At 40.3% G+C, this 18,465-nt stretch overlaps 1 protein-coding gene across 1 annotated transcript in view; it reads right to left on the bottom strand.

The window, feature by feature from the left end:
• Window positions 1–18,465, bottom strand: part of LDAH (lipid droplet associated hydrolase) — a 113,042-nt gene that overhangs the window by 90,885 nt on the left and 3,692 nt on the right. The window contains exon 2 of the mRNA XM_026044875.1: window positions 10,404–10,556. Within this exon, the coding sequence (XP_025900660.1) occupies window positions 10,404–10,551 (148 nt within the window). The 5' untranslated portion in view covers window positions 10,552–10,556. The remainder of the gene's footprint in view (window positions 1–10,403; window positions 10,557–18,465) is intronic.

Genomic DNA, 18,465 nt, shown 5'->3' with positions numbered 1-18,465 from the left:
ACTTCTGGAGCACTGGGAAATTCAACAAAAGAGGCATATTCCAAATCTGCATCTGCTTCTTTTTGCATAAGGAAGTTTTTATTTTTAATGAGACCTTTTTTTTTTTCTTTTCTAAAGACAATGGAAGCTGGTGGGATGACCCAGTAAACAAAGCACAACAACTGTCAGCATATTTTAAAATATTACTCACAAACAAGTAGCTCGTGAGCAACAACAAATAATAGATTCCAGTACCCTAAAAGCTTTTTTTTTTTCTAATATCTAATAGGAGATAGCTGTAATCATTGTAATCTTTCTTCCAGAAAGACTCTCTGTCTTCTATCCAAACTCTTTTTTTTAAAAAAAAATGTCTTTGAGCCCTCCTTCTCTCAGAACAATTTTGTTAATATTGACTGATGTTTTCAAAATTTTATTGGGGTTAAAAGTAGAAATCTGATAGGCACGTACCTATCAGAGTTATCCCCAAAGAATAATTTTCTCAAGAAGCCAAACTATTTAGCTCATTGAAATAAATAGGAGCTCTGGGTTAAGTCCAAATTTGGGTTAAGTCCAACTTCAAGTCCAAATAACACATCTCATTGACAAATCCTCAAGCACTAGACACAGGAAGATTTCATTATTCTCATTTTACAAAAAGGAGAAAACAAATAATGACCAGACAAAATAATCTGTGCATGACAGTTAAAGTATTACAAGCCACTAGGAACTCCACCTATCMAGGTCTGCCAAAGCCGCCTGGGTGAAATAAGAATGACAGAAAGTTAATGGTACCTTATGTGCGTTGCCCTCTGAGAACGTCCATCACCCGGGCTGCTGAAAACAATGACTAACCACATAATTAAGCCCATGGTCATGAATATTCACATTAGTGATAAATTAGGGTGTAGAAAAGTTGGAAGGAGTTTTGGAAGCATTAGGAAGGCGGAAGGTTCCTAATTAGGAAGCTTTTTTGCTCCTGTTCAACAGCAGACTTATATATGGCCATGTGCAATAGATTCCTCATGTAAATCTCCAGAGGTCTTCAAAACCTGCCTGGATGCCACCCTGTGCCATGTGCTCTGGGTGTCCATGCTTGAGCAGGAAGGTTGCACTAGATGACCTGTAGAGGTCCCTTCCAACCTCAACCATTCCGTGATTCTGTAAATATGCCAGACGTGTTCTGCTGCACTTATGTCTTACTGTAAAAGAAAGATCAATACAGCAAATAAGGTGGTAAGAATACATATGTTATTGTGGGGAAGGGGAAAAACACGTTAAACATGTAAAGAGCAAGCTCTTTACATATAGTATTTTACCTAGATCAGTACACTACATGAGCTATGAAATCTAGTGACATCTGTTGTCGTTGATGTTTCACCACATCCAACKGGAACCAGAAGGTAAGAAAACCTTCTTTCCCACTGCCAATTCTTTGCGCAGCGGGGAAATATGTGTCAAAAGAACATGAAATACAAATTCCCCATGTCAAAATCTGAGAACTTGGAGTAAAATCCACAGAATTAGTAGCTTCATCTGGAGCTGTGGTATAAACAAAAGCAGAAGCCACAAGGGAGGAGCATCTCAGCAAATTATTACCCCTGCTGTGACCACTGGGGCCTCATCTCCTTCCCGAGAAGCCTCAAGACTGAACATGTGAAGTCGAAGGAACTCCCACCTTCTTCCTGTCATTCCCACCCTGCCCCCATGATTCCCCAACCCCTGAATGACACTGGCACAGCTCTGCAGGGCCGTGCTGTCACCCCAAACGGGGAACCATCACCACTTAAAACTCCCCCCAAACCCTAGAAATAAATGTATGTATTTAATTCACAGCATGATCCCTCAAGCTATTGTTCTGGCCTAGCTGAGGGGTGGAGTGGCACAGTGTGCTGGGAACAGGACTACCTTATGCCAGTATTGTTGACAAACATCTTGGATTGTGAAATTACGGCCTCCGGAAGTTCTCTAACTGCTCCAAACACTGGGCTCTTGAATTTCCAGTGCCTGGTAGGTCTTAATGTACCCTCTACAGCTTCTGACTTCTGCACTACTTCAAACTCAGTATGTCTGTATTATGGCTTAGCTGATTGTTGTAAAAGTTAGCTGAAGGCAACAGCTCTGTCAACACCCCAGTCCTGCCACCTATGCTCTCAGTACCGAACCTCACTGGAGGTTTAGCTACTTAATGGTCTCATTTGCTAATATAAGAAGGAATGGTAGAAACTTCCCAAGAAGAATCTGACCTGAATCTTGATCTACCTGATCTGAATCTTATGTTGATCGCCCAAGATCTTCACGTAAACGGGTGGGATACAGGAAAAGCTACCCCTGAAAGGTGGATGCAACCAAGAAAAGGCTCTCCAGTTGATTCTCTGCAGTAGGTACATTAGATAACATCACCTTAATTTCTAAGTGCATAAATTACTCTTTCTCTTCATCTCATCTCCTCTGTTGAGGATTGGCAATAGCAGCACTGCTCAATTTGGAAAGGTATGGTGAAAACAGGCATAGCTAATGGAATTGCATGCAACTTCCTGGAACTTATACTAACGGAGATCAGGTAAGAAAAATATAGAGAGCATAGTGCTAACATGATGGAAAATACACATTCACATAGAAAAGTTCATTAGTCTCAGCTTCAGGTCATCATTTCTGCATGCCMAGGATTTAAGCAGAACAGAATGCAAATTATCCCGTGTACAGAAGACACGTGTAACTTGCATCAACATCAGGAATAGTTCTATTACACTCAACCTTCACCTGGAAATTCTCAATGCATCTAAAAATATAAGTTAATTCAAACCACCAAGATTCAAGGAAGGAAATGCTTTACTCCAATTTTACTTAATAGAGAGTTGAATGACACTTAAGTGTCATTAGTTGTATTTCTTATTGTCCCTTGGATATTTAGTGCTGAACAAACAGAAGATGTATGTCCTGGCAGGAGCATCTCACAAAAGCAGAAATAGCTGCCTAAAGAGCTGGTCAATGATTTAAATATTCTAGGAGAAGAAGTATTTGTTGTTTCACTTATCTGAGTTATGCTTTTATTGTTATTTACTCTGTGTCAGTTAATTGCTATTGAATGCCAGCTTAGAGACTTGGGTAATAGAATAGATGAATTTTGCAAAAGTGAATGAGGAACATTTCCGTTTGGTGGTTTGGTGCAAAATTTCTGAGCATAGCTAAGGCATCTGTTGAAAAGCAACCCAGTAGCAAGGTTGGGAACAGACCCCAGCATTCCAGTCCTTATATTGTCTGCTCTAAGTGGACTTCCTGTAATTTACTTCCCACAAAACAAGTAAAAATTATTTCTGTGACCCTCAGCAACCAACAGAACCAATTAATCATTCAGCAACATCAAAGGCCTTATAATTGTGTGATATACACACAGTAGAGAAACAGTCAATGCTTATATATGTATTTAGATAATACCTGCAGCATGCCTATCACAGCAAAAAACTTTCCAAGGCAATGTAACATTTATTCTAATCTTTAAAATAGCTCCATCTTCTGGAATTCTCTTTCCAAACTATGTTTAAGTACCACAGGAATGAAAGTTCTTTATCAATTTTTAGTTCTATTTGGTACCTGACAATTCAAACCTATTTTCATTGTTAAGGTACTTAACATACAGTCCCATGACCCTGACTACACTAGGCCCATGAAGTCAAATGAAAAATGGCCACTTAAATTACAGCTCTTGAAACAGTGGATAGATCTATTCTACTATTTACCTAAGATATCTACATGTYAATATTACTTTTTGAGGGTACCAAAAACCAGTCAAGACCAGAATCTCTGTCTGGACAGGGACCTCTCTGTATCTCCTGGACGAGAAGCCTGGCAGGCCAGCCCAAGATTCAGACTGCTCCGTATGCAGGATCACCCTGGGGCAGTGCCTATCCTTTGCTCCTGACTATACAAACACTAAGGAGTTTATACTCCTTATTTCAGCATATTAGCTAAGTGTCTRATATTTGGCTGTATGAAATGGGGCYTTAGAATCACTTTGTGGAGAAGGTGACACAGGCTCAGCTGGAGACATTCAAAAAACTCCTCACAAATTTCACAATGAAGGCCAGTGCTAAATGGCAATGGTAAATGTGAGATTGGACAGGCATGCTTCCTATAGATGACACTGTCACTGTGCAATTAAAGTTTTTACTGACTAATACATTTGGGTAATACAATGCTCTTAAAACGTTYTTTTTCACGGAATCACAGAATGGTTGAGGTTGGAAGGGACCTCTAGAGTTCATCTAGTCCAACCCCCTGCTCCAGCAGGRACACCTGCYCAGGGCAGCATCCAGGTGGGTTTGGAAGATCTCCAGAGAAGGAGACTCCACAACCTCCCTGGGCAGCCTGTTCCAGGGCTCTGTCACTCTCACAAGAAAGAAGCTCTTCCTTACATGTAGATGGAACTTCCTCTCTTTCAATCTGTACTCATTACCCTTATCCTTGGCCACCACCAAGGAGAGTTTGGCCCCATCCTCCCTGTATTCACCCCTCAGGAATTTGTACATATTGATCAGATCTCCTCTCAGTCTTCTCTTCTCCAGACTAAACAGGCCCAACTCACGCAGTCTCTCCTTGTACAAGAGATGCTCCAATCCCTTAATCATTTTAACTGCTCTCCTCTGGACCCTCTCTAGAAGCTCCACATCCCCCTAGTACTGGGGAGCCCAGAACTGCACMCAGTACTCCAGGTGCGGCCTCACCAGAGCTGAGCAGCTGGGCAGGATCCCCTCCCTTGACCTGCTGGCAACAMTCCTCYTGATGCAGGCCAGGATCCCAYTGGCCTTCTTGGCCACGCGGGCATTGCTGCCTCATGGTTAACTTGGTGTCAACCAGGACTCCCAGGTCCCTCTCTGTGGAGCTGCTCTCCAGYAGGTCAACCCCTACTATGCACTGATGCCTGAGGTTATTTTTACTTCTGTGTATTCAGCTGTTTCAATAGCTTATTCAAATGACTGTTACCATAAAGCATATAAAACACTAGAACAGGAGCCAGAACTTAGAAGTTCTCTGCTTAGAAAGTGAAAAGTCTTACTTCCTCTTACTCATGCTGTTCATTGCCAGTAGAATTCCTCCTTCCTCCACTTGTATTTTAAAAGCAAATGGTGAACACTGCTGTGCCTTAGGGGAGGAAATGATGGCACCTGATTTAAAAAGACAGAGTGGAGGAACTTTCCTCAAGTAACTCAATGGTCTCTGTTCCAAAATCAGATTCTGCTTCACATACAGACTTCTCCTTTTTTCTTCCTGTGGGTTTGCTCATGCCCTACGTGCCAATATTCAACATACAGAGTTGCTGAATGCAGAATGTTGAATGTAACTCTCAACATGCAGAGTTACATTCTGGTTGAGGTATCCAGAAGCTAGGCACTGCTACCCAAGTTGCTGACCTGACAACTCCTCATTAGACGAAGTGCAGTCCTTGCCGATTAGAATATAAAGGCTACATGTCAACAAGCATATTTAAGCATCTGTTTCAATTGAAGCATATGCTAAGAAACAATTTAAGTAAATGTGTGGTCTGTAGAATGAGGCAATAAATCCTTCTAATAATAAGCAAGCCCCTGAATCTTAGTGGTGGTGGTAGTTCCTTCAACAGACCTCTGAAGAACTATTCGTTCCAATGACTCGYCAGCAGAGGTAATGTTAACAACTTCAGGAAAGTTGTTTTTGTGTTTTGTTTATTTTCCTTCCACTAAGGAGTTCCAGCTTCGGAACTATGAAATTAGTTTTAATGCAAAATGTTACCTAATGATGTAGCTTTTCTTGTGCATATGCTGATGCAGATGACTGCTGAAGATCAAAACCGAAGGTAGAGGAAAGAAAAAAAGCCAGATAAAAATGCATCAAACAAATTTCAAAGTCTCTATAGTCAAAAATAGAGCTTCAGACTTTAAAACAAGCAGGAAGTCTCAAGGTAAAACACATTAAAGGCACTCTTCATAAGCTGGGCAAATTGTTTGCAGCATTTTCACCATCGAAGGAGGGCTGCCTAGTCTTTGTGAGAGCAGTTCTGCTGAAGCACAAGCACCCGCTCCCAGGAGGAGATGAGAATCCAAGTCCCCAAGTCAACTGCAGTGCCCTACAAGCTTCAGTTGCGCATGAAGTCATAAGCAACACTTGACTTTGAATCTAAAAATGAGCTAATCTTCCATCTTACCAAATCTTTGTATTTAAACACATGTCTTTTTTTTTTTTTCTTTTTTTAAGTCTACGAGGACATGAAGGGCATGACTAAGTTTATGAAACATCATGTCAGTACCTGCRTTGGTAAAACAGTATTCAACTGGATACTGTCAGGATGGATGATCCAACAGCCCACCAACCATACAACTGATATGCCCAAGCAGGCATATCAAGTTTCCTTGGTAAGCATAGGGAATACTCTATGTCAAAAATGAATTCTGAAAAAAAAACTCTGCATTAATGAGTTAAACTCATGTGGCATATTTTACTACTACTACAAAAAAAGTTATTTATATTACACATTACCAACCGTGAACGAAGTTTCCTGAGTACAAGACTGCAAATAACAAAATGCACTCTTTACAGCAAGAGAGGCAAAAACTGTGATGCCTGGAAGGACAGTACTGCAATGCACTCCCACAATGAAACACACGATAAAAAACTTCATGATGGTTTAGCCAAACAGCACAGTGGTTTTGAAATTTGTACTGTATTTATTTATCAAGTTAAATGTTTCATAAATACATAGACACAAATAGACAAGTACTCTACAAACAGTACAAAAAAATTCCATTACACACCGTGGATCCTGGTTTCCAATGAACCCAAGCAGTGTTTAATATTGCTGTAGAAGTTTTTATACTTCCTTGCTAATTTTACACTAAGCAAACATTGCAAAAGGAAAAAAATAAACCTTTATGACATAAGGGGAAAAAAGCAATACCTGTCCTTTCCACAACGCCTACATTTCCAGAAAACCATGGGCCTGATCCTTCAATTAGCATACATTTAATTTTAGTCTCAGAAGTACATCTCACTGGTTTTAAAAGAAAAGAATTGGCATTAATATAGACAAGTATATACATGTATTCAGGACTGAAGACAAATCATGTTTTCTATGCAGTAATTAATTCAGTAAACACACTAATAACATACAGAAGAAATAAAAACAGGTTACTGAGCAAAAAAAGAGTATGTTAAGCAGACTTTAACTGTAAAACTTTACTATAAGTGTATACACAGATAGTCATATATAAAATGTTTGCTTGCTGTAGTTAAATGACATTAAGCTATATGGAACCTTCTGTATTTTAGTCCAATCAAGTGCACTCAGCTAACAATTCTCAGGAGGCAGCATCCTGCCTCACTTGAAGTCAATAGAAATGTTGCCATCAGTTTCTGAGTCAAAGAAAGATTCAGAGAGAGGTTCCTCCTCACTGGCTCCATCACTTTTTTTTCATTTTTTAAAGAAGAGCAGAAAGAAATCTCTCCTTTATGAAGAAATTAAATTGAACAATGCAAGAGACAAATATGCAGATTTTATTTACAAATCTCTTGCAGCAGTTCCCTCAGGAGGAAAGACTTTTATTACTCAACCCTCCTGATCACTACCGTATCATCTGTTTACACATAAAGAAAATCATATGCTTGAATTTCCTTCTGAGTAAGAAAGCATGTAGCAGACTTAGAAATCCATCACAGAAGCAGAAAATCCATCACATGCAGTAGGACTGATCATGGTCAGTTCAGACCAGCAATTGCTTGGCTGCCCATACTCTCCCTTTGGAGGGAGAGCCTCCTTCCAAGGGAGAGMGCCAAGCCTGGATTCTTCTACTACCAACCTGTATGGAGCTATCCTTTCACCCTTCTTTATATCACAAGGAACCATGAGCAGGAACACATGCCTTTCAAGTGTGAAAATTGCTGGACTGCAGAATGGCTCTGTACTTTATACTTGGGAAATCACAAAAGCACAAGGGGAATGCTATCTAATTCTTAAAAGTTTAAGAATATGTTGCCAGACAGGGTCATCTGTCAGCAGCTCTCCTAGAGCAGCGTTTTATGCATCTTGCCAATAAGAGTCTCCCCTAAAGGCTAGAAAAGAGGCATACACCAAAGCAGAAAAAAAAAAAAAAAGAAAGGCACAAGCATTTCATTTAGAAGTAAACTACAGTATTTTATGCCAACTCAGTTAACTCTTTGCAAGACAAAACAAGGAGCTTAGGTCTTGAGTTTGACTAGATTCATTCATGAATTTGGATATCTAAAGTGTAAAGCAACAAAACTAGAACCTTCAACAAAATGAAGTGGGGAAGCAGCAGAAAAGGAAGTAGAAATTAAGACAGCTCTATGACATGGGTTAACAAATAGAAAACTTCCTTCACAGAATAACAGCGGTAACTTTTCCAGTCTTCAACATATACCTTCTTTGAGTGGTTTTGAGTACTAGCAAGTTCTATAGCTAAGAAGTTAAGTCAAATGCTTTGCCTGTTCTTATCTTATTTACTGTAAGCAAAGCAATACAATTGGTGGCAGAAATGGATTCTCAAGTGGAAGGCAGGCCTTTCGGTAACACATTACTGTAATTTCAAGGGAGAAATGACATTAAAGGAAGTATTTGCAGTGTACCAGAAAGGTTTCAGGTTTCAGGGTACTGTTGCCAAAAATTAGTTTTTAATACATTACGTACCACTTGGTGGTGATTATTTTTTCTCTTTGAAAATCCAGTCCCTAGAGGCTATCCTAGTTCCTAGGACAGCCAGTTCCTAGAGGAAAATCCAGTTCCTAGAGGCTATCCAGAATCCTAGTTCTTTTTCTTTAAAAGATTTTAGCTCTCAATGCAAAAGAAAATCGTGGACACAAATGAAAACATCTGGAATTTGGGACAGCAGGACCAGCCTCAGTGTTGCCCTTACAAGGGCAAGAAGTCAAACACAATTAAAATATAAACTGTGTAGCAGTTTAAACAGTTCAGCAAAAGGAAGAGATAACAGAAAAGAAGGGTTAAGATACAGCTTTCCTGTTAGCACAATCATAAGCACACCCTTGCTTTCTTCAATGTCAGTATTTATTACTCTGTTAGGAAAACGCTGATATCAACTTATCCTCAGTCAAAATTTACACTGCTAATCAAAAAATATTAAATGATCACCTCAAGAGATATAAAACCCTACTTATTACATAATCATTCAATGAAAGGTTAAAATGACATCCCAGTTGTTCTCAGTCTGTGATTGCCGGATGATGACAAGCACTGTAAATAAAGCTCATTTGAAATTGTTCATAAAAGTGTCACTCAACTTATTACTTCTGCAAGTGAACAGTTCTTTGATTTTCTGCTTTCTGTTTTATGCAACAATGTCCTGTTTCTAGTCCCATAACTTAAATGTTTGCTAAGGGCGAGAGGGAAAGTCAGGAGGYCTCAGCTACTCTAGGTGGTTAGGAGCTGCCAGAAGGCACCCTCACCCATCATTCATTAAATCCTAACCCAGTTTYGTAGCAGACTGAGGGGTTTGTTGTTGAGTTTTTTAAGCTGTTCTCTCAAAACGGAGAGCTTTCCATTTATAACAAATGTAATTTTGAAAATAAGAGAAAAAAGATGAATCAGCTGTTTACTAAAGGTTCCAGACCACATGGGTGGAAGCACTCTGAACATCACCCTAGTATCTTTTTCTGAATATCSATCTAGTTAAAATACCATGAGAAGTTTTACACTGAACCAGAATAAAGCATTAAAAAATCTACAAACTCTATGAAACCATTGGAATAGCCAYGGTATCTGTGCTTTGGTTGGGCTCAGGCCTACTTTGGCTAACATCAGAACTCCTATGGGCTTCAGTGAGTTGAGGACTGCCCCATTAATTATGCAACATGAAAGCTTAAAACTGCATTTTAAGATGACAAATTTTAAATGTAACTATGAGACATGCACTGATCTAAAGAGGCTTACTGTAGAAACTCAAGGGCAAAAGTTTAAGTTGAAAACCATTTCCTATACTTAAAAAAGTACTCTATCTAAAATTCTCTCTTAAATATTGCCGCTTTCATCTTCAAGCAAGCACACTTGAAGTAGGCTGACACTGCAGCACCACTTTAATGTGCARGAGATAAAAGGGAAGAGACTGAGAAAACAAAATGTGACGCTGTTAGTGAACAAACGTCACAGAGAAAACAAGAAGCATCCTAATTTCTCATATTTATTAAGGCACTGGTACAGATAACAACTGTAATCAAATATAAGAAAATAATTTCATCATTACAAGGCTCTTGGTTTCTAGGCATGTATTTGACAACTGCTATGATTTATCTGTTTCTTTGTTGTTTTTTTTTTTTTTTTTTCATATGGAGCATTCCTATTCCATTTCATCGCATTTCCATAATTCTTAAAAACAATCAAACAAAAATATGAAAAGACAAAACAAAAAGCTCACAACACTTACCAGGAATAATCATGAATAAAAGCCTGGGTAGATTTTTACTTTCATCTTTTGAGAGGTCCTTCCAGGGCCCACACTTTAAGACATGGGTAGCAGCTCCACAACAGTAAATAAATTCTTCATGTAACGGGACTGGCTCTTCTGACCTCATGTTTGCTGTTAGACATAGTAAGAAAATATTATAATTTATCATCATGTATTAACCTAGTTAGTTGTGCACGATTACACTTACCCCAATGTAACCACAGAAACATATATAATACAAATTACAGATACAAATAATCAGAATTACCTCCTCCCCACAAATACARACCCAACAGAGAGGCATGCCCCAGCTATGGGAGCTCAGTGCCTGAAACAACCACCACCACCAAAAACATAATAAACATATTTTCATAAGGTGACTGGTTATGAATTCAAATGCCATCAGGATGAACTATGACACACATGAGCACCTGCCAAAATAAGCATTTACTGAAGGATGGCAGGTGCTGTTATCAAAGGAGGATCAGCACCAGCCCTGGTTTCTGCACCCTTATCTCTGAGCTCCACTTGAAACAGAACACGGTGCTTGGCAAGTCAGCAAGGTCCTTCGTAATAACTTCAGGGGTTTTTTAAGGTCTGCAAAATACCTTCAATCTGGTAAGAGCTGTATTTCGGGTTCCTGACAGCAACAGGTCTAGCAGAGCTGAGGAACTTGGTTAAGTTTCCCTGGAAAGGCCATGAATTTTAATCCAACGGATGACCATCGGTAGTGAAAAAGGCTGGTTTGTTTAACTACATGTTGCTAATAAAAAGGGTCTAACTTTCAGGATGGATTGGATAGAGGCATTAAACTTGACTAAAGTATATATGCTATATAAAGATGAAAGCGTAACAAGAAAGCAAMCATTAAAAAGACAAAAAGTAAGCACCTATGATCATACACCAGCAAATCTCAAGGGTCCTCAAGGACTTCACATACAATCACTGCAGAAAAACTTTTTACTAAGCCTAATTTTGAAAGGAGCAGAGAGAAGTAACAAGCACCTGAATGTCATTTAATAAGATTGTTTTCTTTCCCGTGACCAAAAAATCACTGTTTAGTTTTTGATTYATACAGGAGCAATGCAGCACTACGTGGAATTAGGAGACAGAATTTAAGCAAGATAAGAAYATGATCAAATGACATGCAGCAGGAAATGATATTGCAATAAAGTGGATAATAATTCTGTGTGCCACAATAAGCTTTAAAATATCAAACATAGCTAATTAAGGATAACATTAGCTCTTTGAAATCTCCTTGCCAAGTGAAAAACATTTAGAAAAAAAGGCCATTCATTTTTGAGTGCAAGGATCCAGCCTCTATTTCCTACTCGCTTTGTGAAGTTTAGGGCCTAAAAATTGAACAGTGGTACAAAGCCACTGTGATAACAAACTCGTTGACTACTGAATTGATACATCACACCTTAAATGGAGATCCTCAAAGCATCTATACTGCTCGTGCAGAAAAGCATCTGCTTAGGAAAAAGAAATTTAAAGCAGACAACATTTCCAGGATCAGCTACGGGAGGAGGGCAGCGATGCTGGAAAACAGGCAGTTTCTAGTGATGCTGGAAAACAGGAGCAGATCCGGAGCGAAGCTGCACATAATGATGCTCGACTACRTGAAACACGCACTCGTAGGAACAAGAGCTCTTTTCTTCCCTCAGTTCACATGTGAAGTTCTGAAAGGTTGGACCTGGACAGCAGGCCATAGAGAGGAGCCAGATTCTGATAATTTAAAACAAATCAAGTCGCTGGGGGACAAGAGGGTGAAGGAAAATACAATACAAATAGAAAATGTTTCTGGGGAAAGGATTTTAATGCTTTCAATTACAGCATAATTCTCTGGATGAAGCTTTTTTCCCACCTCCTTTAATTGCAAGGGTGACACCTTTATTGCTTCATTACTCTCCGCRTTACCTTTCTAACTTACAGCAACTAGAACATAAATAATTGAACCAAAGGTTGTCAAACTGTAATGAGGTCGGTTTYGCAATGTATCATTCCTTTATTTAACTCCTCATTACTTAAACCTGAAAGAAGTCAAGAGCATCTCTGACAAAAAAGAAAAAAAAAAAACAAAAAACCACCAGTTATGTCAACAACCTACGTACACATTCAGTCTGTCAGGCCTTTCCTGAGATGTTTACACTGCAGGAAGCATTTTTTTTAAGTCCTTACTTACAAAAGTAGGTTTCATATAAAGCTTCTGAGCACGAACAAATAAAATCAGTTACAAAGTTGGACTGGAGATTTCACTGAAGTCCAATGCAAAATCCCACTGACAATTCTTGATTCTTAAGTAACACCTGCAAGCTCTTGAAACCAGACTTGAAACCAGATATTGCAATACCTGGAAGCCAGACTGCACACTAGAGAAGAAAATGCTGGACAGATAAAAAGCCTGCAAAGAGCTTTAATAAATTTCTGAAAAAAATCACCCAATATTGCCAATATCAAATTCCCCCTAACCTCCCAATATCAAGACTATGCAGTGGAAGAGGGTGCTTTATTTATTTGCTGCAAGGAGGTTATTTGCATGTTTTCCCTTTGGCCACACAAATAGAGAAAAATAGGGAGAGAAGATGGCAAAGATGACCAATGGGGTGCGGAAGGGAAAAGRGCTCGAGAAAAAGATATGACTGTAGGAAACCAGCCTCCTTTATATTCCATTGAATATTTTCTCCTTTCCCTCCATAAATTCATTAAACAATGAAAAGATATTAAAAGAAAGGCCTGGTAAAGAAAGACATGGCTCAAAGTTCTGCTACAATACAGAAAGATTACTGGTTAGGGCTTTAGCCCTGAATTAACACACCCTTAACAGAGGTGTCYACCTACAGGCAAGCTCCTGTTCTGGGATACAGAGATCTGGGCTTGATCTGTGAGCAACCCACGAGGTCAGCTCCTAGGTTTCAACCTCAGGATGAGCCAATCTCTACCAGTAACAGCTTATAATGAGAACTCAGACCAACATCGATATTTAGGTGTTTCGTGGATGATCTGCATGYCACTTTCATATGAGAACATGATCTGCATGTCCCTTACTGAGAATACTTTGGAAAAAGAGTTATTCGTAAAGAGTATATCCTTGTTTCAGACTTTACAAGAGTAAAGTCAACCTTCCTGGCACACAAGGTGTTTCATCTTTTACGCAGCACAACTGACCACACATCATCTGTTCTGTCCTGCTTGGGCTTTAAGCTTAACTTGTATGATCATTTGGAAATCACAGCATTGTTATGTAACCAAAACAGCATTTAATGAAGGGATTATCCCAAACTTAGTGAACACTGCATACAGAGTGTACCTTGAGGGAGGTATTTACACTACTGGGGCGGGCATACTTTCCAGATGCTTGATTAACACCTGGCCTACAAACAACCCAATGCAAGACAGGACAAGCAGGTTGGTGCACCTGGTAAGGTACACCGAGTTGGGATAGTGCCTTAGAGCTGCAAAAAGGCAGCTGTCATGCACATTACAGTAGAGGGGTTGASCTGCTGGAGAGCAGCTCCACAGAGAGGGATGTGGGGGTCCTGGTTGACACCATGAGTCAGCAGTGTGCCCTCGTGGCCAAGGCGGACGATGGGATCCTGGCTACATCAGGAGGAGTGTTGCCAGCAGGTGGAGGGAGGGGATCCTGCCCTTCTACTCAGCTCTGGTGAGGCCRCACCTGGAGCACTGTGTGCAGTTCTGGGCTCCCCAGTATAAGAGGGATGTGGAGCTTCTAGAGCAGGTCCAGTGGAGGGCAACAAAGATGATTAAAGGCTGGAGCATCTACCTTACGAGAAGAGACTGAGTTGGGCCTGTTTAGCCTGGAGAAGAGAAGACTGAGAAGACTGATCTGATCTATATGTATAAATACCTGAAGGCAGAATGTGGGTAGGATGGGGACAAACTCTTCTCAGTGGTTGCCAGTGACAGAGCAAYGGGTAATGGGTATAAGCTGAAACCCAGGAAGTTCCATCTCCCTGAGAGGAAGAACGTTTTTCCTGWGAGGGTGACAGAGCCCTGGAACAGGGAGGTTGTGGAAGCTCCTTCTCTGGAGATCTTCAAAACCCACCTGGATGCCATCCGGTGCCATACGCTCTGGGTGTCCCTCCTGGAGCAGAGGGAGTTGAACTAGATGATTTCTAGAAGCCCTTTCAACCTCAACCGTTCTGTGATTCTGTGACACATTCAAGACAGAGCACACAACAAGCTGACCAGTCAGCTTCATCTCAGTTCCCAAGAAAGCTTTGAAGAAAATCATAGAATCATAGAATAGAATCATAAAATGCCCAAGGTTGGAAGGGACCTCAGAGGTCACTGAGTCCAACCCTCCTGCACATGCAGGGTCACCTAGAGCACGTGGCACAGGGCTGCATCCAAGCGGGTTTTAAAGATCTCCAAAGACGGGGACTCCACAACCTCTCTGGGCAGCCTGTTCCAGTGCTTTGTCACCCTCACAGTGAAGAAATGCTTCCTTAAGTTCCTGTGGAACTTCCGATGCTTCAGTTTGAAGCCATTTCCTCTAGTCCTATCACTGTCCACCACTGAAAAGAGGCCGCCCCGCTCCTCCTCACTGCCTCCCTTGAGGTATTTATACACGCTGATCAGGTCCCYCCTCAGCCTCCTCTTCTCCAGGCTGAACAGACCCAGCTCTCTCAGCCTTTGCTCCTCTAGGAGTAAAGGCTGAAAGAAAATCCTCCAGGACATTTCACTCCCACACATGAAAAGTCCAGGAGCACCAGCACAGATTCATCAAGGGTATATCCTGCCTAAATAATCTTAYTGCCTGCTACAAGGAAACAAATGGGTCCATGGATGAAGAAACACCACCAGAGGCCATTTAGCTTAATTTGAACAAGACTTTTACTACTGACAAGTGTATTATGTAAACTGACTATGATGGCTGGCAGGTTGAGAGGACCAGTTGGTTCAATGGGTTGCAACTAGCATTTCCATAAGAAAAAGCAATAATCTAACTATCGGTGTTCCTCATGGATAAATATTATGTCATATTATTAAAAGCCTGGACAATGGGACAAGAGTGTACCCTCAGCAGCTTTGCGCATGATATCAACTTGTGAGGAGGAAGAAAAAACACCGGAGGACAGGACTGCCATTCAAATGGGTTTTGGTAGACTGGAAAAATGGGCTAACAGGAACCCATGAAATTCAAAGGCAAGGTTTGGAGCAGCAGCTTGAAGCACATGGTTATTCCCCTCTGTGCAGCACTTGAGGGATTCCAGCTGAATAAATGTGTCTGGTTTCAACCTCCCCAACACAAGCAAGACTGGAGAGAGTCAAGGAGACAATGAGGATGATGCAGTATGTGATGTATGTGGAGAAGTTGCAGATGCAGCATTAGTTAAAGCTCAAGAGAACTTAGTTCAGACTTAAGAACACTTAGATGAACAATGTCTTCTGCAACCTGAGTAGTTGAGCAAGGGGTTCGGCTAAATGTCCTCCAGGGATCCTTTCCAGCCCAGATTTTAAGTGCCACCTAGCACTRACAAATCTCTAATGTAATCTCTCTTCACTTGAGCTCTCTGGTATGATTTATAGTATCTATTCAGGGCAATGCGCAAGGAGACGGTGAACGGCAGATATAATGATTTAATAAAGTTTCTGTATTTTTTTTCCTTCCTCTTGGACACAACATGACCTTTCCAGGAAAAGATAATTAAGCTGTGGGACTTGGTGAAAATATCATGAAGGACAACTTGGGATAAAGCCATCAGATAATCAAGTTCAGAATCCAGAAGAAGGCTTGAATGACAAGAAGCAGTTAGGTTCATGGACTCTAGCTTATTTAGATAAAAACCCTCTGGGAAGCCGCCAGAGAAGAAATGATACCTAGAAGAGCCAGYTGATTTTTAAAGAAATAGTATCGAATCATCAAGATGAAACCATCTTTTTAGGCTGGAAAATCATGAAAATCAGCAGGAATCCTACTGGGCTAAATCAATTTCAAGAACTAAATGCAAGAGTGCATATAAAATGCAGGAGCAAGTGCAGGCCAAGTATAYGAGCAGTTCTGTTACTCTCCTCATTTAGGGACAAAGACCAGGAGGCAAAGCGCAGCTAGAGCAAATACCTAAGGCTACAGATGGTAACACAAAAGGATCCTACACTGTCCACTATAAGCCAAAGAATGTTTACAAAATAAGTGGGTCACTTGATGAACAGGGCTGTCAATCGTTCAAAAGATGTAGAGAAAAGCTGAAGGAGATGTCATCATTTCTGTTGCAGTCTTTGCATCCCAGCCTTCAAGGGCACTAGTATGGCTGGTAGAAGGGAGAGGCAGGCARGYAACAAGAGGAGTAATAGTCTAGGAATAATTCATAGAAGTTCAATGTATTAAAATTCATGAGACTGGACTAGATACATGTAAGTGTGCCAAAAAAAAAAAAAAAAAAAAAAAAACTGTTGCAATTGCAAGTTGCCATTATCAATGAATCATAGCAAATAGGGGAGGCTCTTGACAGCCAGGGAAACAAAAGAAATAAATAAACTAAAGMCATGGCCTGTTTCAATCAAGAAAGGYAAGGAGCTCTGGATGACTCAGCTCAGTCTTGGGAAGATCATTGGAGAAAGTATTTTTCTAGTTGCATGACAGAAAAGACAATTCAGAATAGGGAAGAGATTTACCAAAGACAAATGATGCTCAAACAATATTTATTTTGATTTTATGATAAAGTGACTGACTACATGTATGAAAGGGATGTGGTATACATTGATTTATCAACACTTTTGACAGCATTTCCCATCTCTCACTTGTAGGTAAAGGCTAACATTAATTGACATATAGGTGAACTGACTGAACAGGTTAAGGCTATATAAATTGACTTGTATAGGTGAACTGACTGGACAAATAGGCTTAAAAAGGAGTAGCCGATCACTGGCTTTCAGATAGAGGCCAAAATACTCCAATGTCAAAACTAGGGTCTACACAGGCCTAAGGCCTACACTTTCTTGAAAAACCTGCATGATGAGACAAAAATGAAGCCTCAGCAAACACTGCTGAATCAGCTGGGCCTGTTGATGCAGCCAGGCAAGAGCTTCAATTCAGAGGATTTAGTTCCCTTGAGAAACTTAGGGCCAACCCTTGGCCATCCTGCTTCAGTAGCAGCTAAGCGGCAACAGGCTGCCCGTCAGCCCATCTGAAAAAGATAAACGCCAAACTGAATAAAACCCAACATGCGTTCAACAGAACCAAGGCAAGGTGCATATTGGACTCAATTAGCAGAAGCACAGCCTGCAACTTGAGGGAAGCTACTCTTCCTGTCTAGTGAGCAAGTGACAAAATACCTGCTATACAGATTCTAGTTTTGTCCTGTCTCTCCAACTCCCCAGCTGAAACAAGACACTGGGAAAACAGAGACRGTCAAGCAGAGGACTGTCAAGATGGTCAACAGCCTGGAAAAAAAATGACCTCTGAGGAAAAGCTGAAGGAATTGCACTTTTTTTTTAGCCTGACAAAGAGGAGTAATCTAACTTCAACATGAACTAACTTCTCACTTGAAGGAGAACCAAAGATATCAGAGCCAAACTTTTCTTCAGAAGTTTCAGATGGTAAAATAAGAGGCAAGTTGTCTCTTGAAAGGGAYATTATGGAAAGTTTTCCAACATTACAATAAGTTTCTTTGCTAGGAGGATAAAGCAGCTCTGGACTACAAATTGTAGAACCAGTGAATTGATGTTGTTGGAGGTTTTCAAGGCTCAGCTGGACAAAGCAATGGTTCTGGTCTGAGCAGAAAGTTGCACTTAATTTCCTCTAGAGTTTTTTTAGGTCTCTTAAACCAACATTTTGAAATTCTTACATGYCTAAATTACCAGAAAGGATCAAAGGTGAGCTGCAAAAAGGATTTTAGCTGATTTTTCCAGTATCTTAGCAAAGGTAGCAGACATCTTCAGGACCACAGCATATAACAATAACTATACAAGTCAGAAAAGGAATGTGATCAGTCACACACACTTTTTATTTATTTTTTTATATATATTATATATATACATACAGAGAGAGAGAGACAAAGAGAGAGAGAGAGAGAGA

The sequence above is a fragment of the Nothoprocta perdicaria genome, unplaced genomic scaffold, assembly GCF_003342845.1.
Source record: "Nothoprocta perdicaria isolate Ctin4 unplaced genomic scaffold, notPer1 scaffold_39, whole genome shotgun sequence".
Lineage (NCBI taxonomy): Eukaryota > Metazoa > Chordata > Aves > Tinamiformes > Tinamidae > Nothoprocta > Nothoprocta perdicaria.
The sequence above is the reverse complement of the archived record's forward strand: the minus strand, read 5'-3'. Positions and strand labels throughout refer to the sequence as shown.